The sequence below is a fragment of the Malus sylvestris genome, chromosome 3 (genome assembly GCF_916048215.2).
Source record: "Malus sylvestris chromosome 3, drMalSylv7.2, whole genome shotgun sequence".
Taxonomy (NCBI): domain Eukaryota; kingdom Viridiplantae; phylum Streptophyta; class Magnoliopsida; order Rosales; family Rosaceae; genus Malus; species Malus sylvestris.
The window spans coordinates 4929488-4935487 of NC_062262.1; the positions used below are offsets into that span (position 1 = coordinate 4929488).

A 6000-nucleotide genomic window follows, 5' to 3' on the forward strand; every position below is an offset into this window, starting at 1 on the left:
CATGCCCAGATTGCTCCGATTAAAAATCAAACTCAGAAAAATCAAACCCATACTTTCTCTTGATTTCATTTTCTTTCTCTTCAATTCAAACCTTCTCTTCTTTTAATTTCTTTCTCTTCAAATCAAACATAGAAAAATCCCAAATTGTTTTTTTTTTCAATTAACAGAGGCTTCGTCGAATCTACAAATTCATTTCATTCAATTTCTGCAAATCGCCGTCAATCGATCTTGCAGAAGAAAACGACAAACTTGCAAGCGCATCTTCCTGGCGGAGCGCTTGCGGCCTCGAGGAGGACGCCACAGTCAGTGCTCAAAATTAAACCCACACCGCCAAATCAATCGAAGTTTTTTTTTTCTGCAGCATCAGTTGTCGTCCTCCCTAGGCTTACTGTAACGGCTTAGCTATGGTGACGGCGCCGGAGAAGAAGAAGGTGGAGTGCGGAGGGACTGGGTATCTAGGTTTAGCAAGCAAAAATTGGGAATTGGACGTAGGCCTCATTTCCTTTCTAGTCCCTGTTAATACCAAAAAATAATATTGTTATGTATTAAATATTTGAAGAGAACAACATACTTCTTAATTTGTAAATCGTAGCTGTTACATCTCAAATCGCCCAGGGGAGTGGATCTTGTAAGCCTTATATGTATATTCTCATCTCTGTTTAACACGAGGCTTTTTGGGAGCTCACTGGCTTCGGAGTTCATTGGAACTCCGAAGTTAAGCGAGTTCGCGCGAGAGCAATCCCATGATGGGTGATCCATTGGGAAGTTCTCGTGTGAGTTTCCAAAAACAAAACCGCGAAGGCGTGGTCATGCAAGCTGTATTAATTTGGAGGTTTCGACACATGCTGGTTTGAGTTGCCATGCACTTTGATCAGTCGAGATTTGGAACGCAACAACAGAATGTATCACTTTGTCAACAAATATTTGCTTAGTCAAGACGCCACCACGACGTAGAAATTTAGGAGCTATGGATCACATATATAATTCTGATGAATATTTTGGTTAAGTTAACTAGTATAAACATATGCATGGCTTCAACTTTCTTCAACCAATAAAAGATTCATCTAAATAATTAAATTTATTGTGAAACTGCACTTATCACTCGCGGTAATAGAATTAAGATTTGAAAGCCAGTTGGGGTAAACTTACATGGTAAACTTAGAAACAAAATCTGATGAAATTTCTATTGTTTCTTTACAATTTTTTAAATTTTAGAAATCCTATTAAAATGATATACAATTGGCTATGCTCCAAAAAGAAAAACTCTTTGATACGAGTGAAATTAAATATTTTGGTTGAAGTTATACTTGAAATTATTTTTTATACGTACCATTTAAAGTTCCGTAAAAGATCTTCTCTGTAAACCATTAACATGGGCTCCTCAATTCCAATTCGAAAAAGCAAAAAAAAAAAAGATCGTCCCAAAAAAAAAAAAAGGAATAAGAAGTAATCAATGTTAGATCAAATATTTAGTACAATCGAATCGATATTAAAAGATTAGATAAAATCTAACCTTATAACAAATGCATTCTATTTTTAAAGAGAAATAGAGAATCAAACTTAGGACCTCATGTGAGGAAAGTGATGCTTTTAAATAACTGATCAGCTACAATCTTTGCAAACCTTCATTAAGATAGAAAATGACCAAAGAAGATAAAGTGAAAGCTGGACACCAACAAAAAAAAATGAAATTGAACATAGTAGTAGAAACACATGAATTTGAGTACTAATGGGGGCGAGGAAACGGAAGACCAAAAGGCATTTGAATAAGAGACGGTGCACCGTTCGGTCTCTTTGATTGTACCCATATGTGAAGAAGTTGAGGCTCCACCATAAAATGAATTGGCAATATGGAGGGTAGCTCAACTAACTTATATGCCCTTACAAGGTCCTTTCTCTCATCAATGGGGAATTCATTCTCAACATGCCCCTTCATGTATGGCGAATTTTTAAGCCTAACACAAATGGAGACATATAGAGCACGTGTGGCTATTTGGTTTACACAAGTAACAAACTGATCTAACACTATGAAGAAGTTGAGGTTGTTGAATATAAGTTCCACACATTGGGGAATTAAGAAAATAAAATACAATATATAAGTGTATGGTTCTACTCCTAATAACATCAAGGCCTTTTGTGATGATTAAGCTAACCGTATTAGTGTGGTTAGGAGTGGGTTAGTGGTCCGTCTCTCTGAATATATAACATGGTATGAGAGCGGGTTTAATTGGGATCATGTGGGTCCGTGTCGTGCCCCAGTTACCAAGTTTAATATAAGTCCCCACATCAGGGAATAAAGAAAATAAAATATAATATGTAAGTGTATGATTTCACTTCTAACAACACCGATATCTTTTTTTGTTAAACTTGGCACATAGCAATAGGTGACTAAGTTGAGACAATATCAATGTGGTTAGGAGTGGGCAAGTGACCCGTCTCTTTGAATATCTAACAGATATTTCACCATAAGACAAATTAAAATTATAGAGAGTAGCCCAACATACTTATATGTCATCAATGAAGTCGGAAATAGAAGCCAAAGATCATGAGTTGAAAAATAAACATACATTACTGTGGGATTCATTCTCAATAATATGACCTTGGTTTCTCTAATTAATATGCATAAACCATCCCCAAAACCCCCATAGTTCAAACAAATCTAATCTCCTAAGATAAATCTGGTGATCTCTGTAACCACTGGTTTCATCTCTGGCTTTCTTGGTTCATTTGTAGGTTTTTTTTTCTTTTTTTTTTATAGAAAAAATTGGGCTTGTGCTTGTCACACAAATTTATTATATGGAGAAACATTATACACACTTGTTGTATGCAACACTTAATTAGGTTTTTTTTTTCTTTAATACAAGTGATCTTATCTTACTATTTTAATTTACACTAGCAATTGTACACATGATATGCATGTGCATATTAAAATTTTGAAAATAAAAATTATAAAGAGAATGGTCGCTAAAATTTTTTTGTGACGACCTTTTAACAATTTTTTGTCGTTGAAGAGGTTGTTCGTATTCTTAATAACTGTGTATGGATAATGATTTCATCACTAAATTTATTTTATTTGAGAGAAAAACGTGGAAGATTAAAAGCGGACAACTAATGTGAGGCTTTGAAAGAAAACAGTAAAATTATTTTATATTAATTTACTATATTGCTCATAAGTTTTATCTTGGTTTAATTTTGTTGACAAGGTTAATTTGGTCTTTTCGTCCATATTTAGTTGACAAATATAATTTTGCTAATAGGTAGTTTAGATTATAAAAAAAAATGATGGATTGAACTCTAGATGCGATAAATTAGAGAAAAAAAGTCATAACTATTATAACAATCCATCACTTCTCTGATTAGTAATTTAGCGATTCCACGAATATTACGGTGAAAAACTGAAAGAAAAAGGAAATATTGGTCAAAGACCGCTGCTAGCTTTACAATGACGTCTATAGCAAGAAAAAGAAACCTTGTAAACCCTACTTTACTCCATCTCCCACATGCATGGGTTGACCCAGAATTCCATATATCACTTCTCTCTCACACACACACATATACGTGCACGAAATGAAACACATGCCTGCGTGCACATGCGGATCACACACAAATAGAGTAGTACTGATTAAATGATCATACAAAGATAAAGGAAATTGTATTGGAAAGATGAATTGACAGCACTTTGATTAATGATGTTATGCAAATGATCAAGTCCAAAGAGACTCTCTTTTAAGAGGGTCTTGGATAACATTGCTAGGAGAAGCGAAGCTGCTGAAGTATTGATGTGGAATGCTATTGAAGTCACTGTTGGATAAAAGAAGGGACTTCTGGTCATGATCTTGATGTTGATGATGGTGTTGATCAATCTGGGTTGGTAAGGCTACAGGATCCTGTTGCATCTGGAAGCAAAGTGTCTCTGCCTGAGCCACTGCAAGCTGCATTTGCAGCTCAGAAACTTGATTCTGCAGGAAAGAAATTGCCCCAACACACCCGTAAACCGGGTCTCTCACTCTTGCATTTGCTTCATAAACCAAACTGCTCACAGCATCTCCTCTTTGATGAATGGGAAGCTCCTGAATGAACGAGGAAACCATAAATTATACACGCATAAAAAACCTAATTTCACAATTGTTCTTTGTTTGAGCTCATCTCTTTCATTATTTTAACAAAATCAGAAAAATACAAAAATAAGAAGAATATAACTTAGGTATTGATCAAGGGGATGCTTGCACTTCTATTGATGAGTGCAAATAACATGCCATCAATTGTACTGGTCTTGATTGCAGTACCCTTCCATAAAAGTGCATGAAGCGAGTGCAAAATAGCGTTTTCCCACACCCTTTTTCATTTATGGGCACTCAAAGTTTATTTATGTCCACTAATTCTCATTTAACTTATTCAATTAAAAAACCATAAGTGAATAGGTGTAGGGAGAGAAAAAGGGTGTGCCGAAATTCAAGTCTAGAGAAAAGAAAGAAACCTGCAACATTTTGCTGACATTGCTAGCACCAAAGACCTTGTGAACAATGGCAAACTTATAAGGGTCATCAGAAGGGAAGTATGGGGCAAAGATGCAGTCCTTGGCACACCGGCGCCTCAACAACCTGCAAGAAGCACACGGCGAAGAGCCCGGTCCCATATTTTACCCTAACAACCCAAAAGAAAAAAGTTTCCCTCTGAAGAACTACTTGATTAAGAAAAGCTAGAAAGCACTTTCTTACTACTGAAAAGTTGTAACAAAAGGGTGCTTAGTAGTGTTGAAGCCAAAGAACTGAAATTGCATATTTATATTGGTTCAAGGATGGTAGCCTTAGGGTAGAATGGTCCCACATGCTTCGCAATTAATAATAATAAAACAAATTCAGACTTCAAAACTGGAATCTGGATATTCCCAACTAGACAAATTAGCAAATTCACACGTTAAAAATACGATTATAGCCCTGAAGTGCGACAGATTTGAGTGTGATTATCAAGGGCACCTTGGTCAATATTGCAGGGAATAGATTCTTCTCTAGTTGACCACCGCGTAGGCGCGTGAATTGTATGATATATACGTATATATAAGTTGGCAAAAGCCACGCAGCTGTGTTGTTCTCACGTTCTGGTTTGACTCTTCTGTTTCTTTCTTCAGCTGCACTGTGTTAAATTTCAGGTCGACGGGCCGAGGGTCCACTCCAACAATACTGATACTGTCTCCACTTGGTCACCTGCTCAATCCGTCAGATGTGGGGGGTTTTAATACAAAAGACCTCGGTGTAAGTCAGAGTGGGGTAATTCTATTTAAAGAGAATGTTCTCAAGCCTTCTAGCCGATGTGGGACAGAAGAATTCTAACACTCCCTCGCACGTGAGACCCCATTTTATGGGTCACACGTGAAGTTCCACACATCTGCAACGACGTGGAGCCAAGCTGAGGCTCACCTGTTCGTACGGGGCCAATAGGGACCCACCCATTCACATGGCATCTCTTGGCCTACATGGAGCCAAGTCGAAGCTCACTCGTTTGCGAGGGGTCAAAGGGGACCCACCCATTTCACGTGGCAGTATGGGCCCGTCCCTTGTCTCTGATACCATGTTAAATTTCAGGTTGACGGGCCAAGGGCCCACTCTAACAACACCGATACTGTCTCCACTTGGCCACCTGCTCAATCCGTCAAGTGTGAGGTTTTAATACAAAAGGCCTTGGTATAAGTTAGAGTGAGGTAATTCTATTTAAAAGGATTGTTCTCAAGCCTTCTGGCCGATGTGGGATAGAAGAATTCTAACACTGTGTGTGTATTGGTATAGGAGAAATTTTTAATTATAACGGGAATACAAGTGGTACACCATGTGTTTTAATAGAATTTGTGAGAAATTTTATTTTTTAAGTTATTAAGTTTTTAGCACACATATCCCACCATTTGTATAGTGACATGTAATGTACCACTTTGTATATCGGTCACACTAAAAAATCTCTCTTGGTACAGGAGCAAAAACGAGTAAGAGAAGAAGAAAAAAAGGGGTT

At 37.2% G+C, this 6000-nt stretch overlaps 1 protein-coding gene across 1 annotated transcript; it reads right to left on the bottom strand.

The window, feature by feature from the left end:
• Nucleotides 1-3329: 3329 nt before the first annotated feature.
• LOC126614388 (LOB domain-containing protein 12-like) lies at nucleotides 3330-4761 on the bottom strand. Its single transcript, XM_050282045.1, has 2 exons — nucleotides 4478-4761; nucleotides 3330-4070 (listed from the first exon to the last, which is right to left on the bottom strand). The coding sequence occupies exons 1-2, from the start codon at nucleotides 4634-4636 to the stop codon at nucleotides 3705-3707; spliced, it is 525 nt and encodes a 174-aa protein (XP_050138002.1). The 5' UTR covers nucleotides 4637-4761; the 3' UTR covers nucleotides 3330-3704.
• Between the last annotated feature and the right edge of the window lie 1239 nt (nucleotides 4762-6000).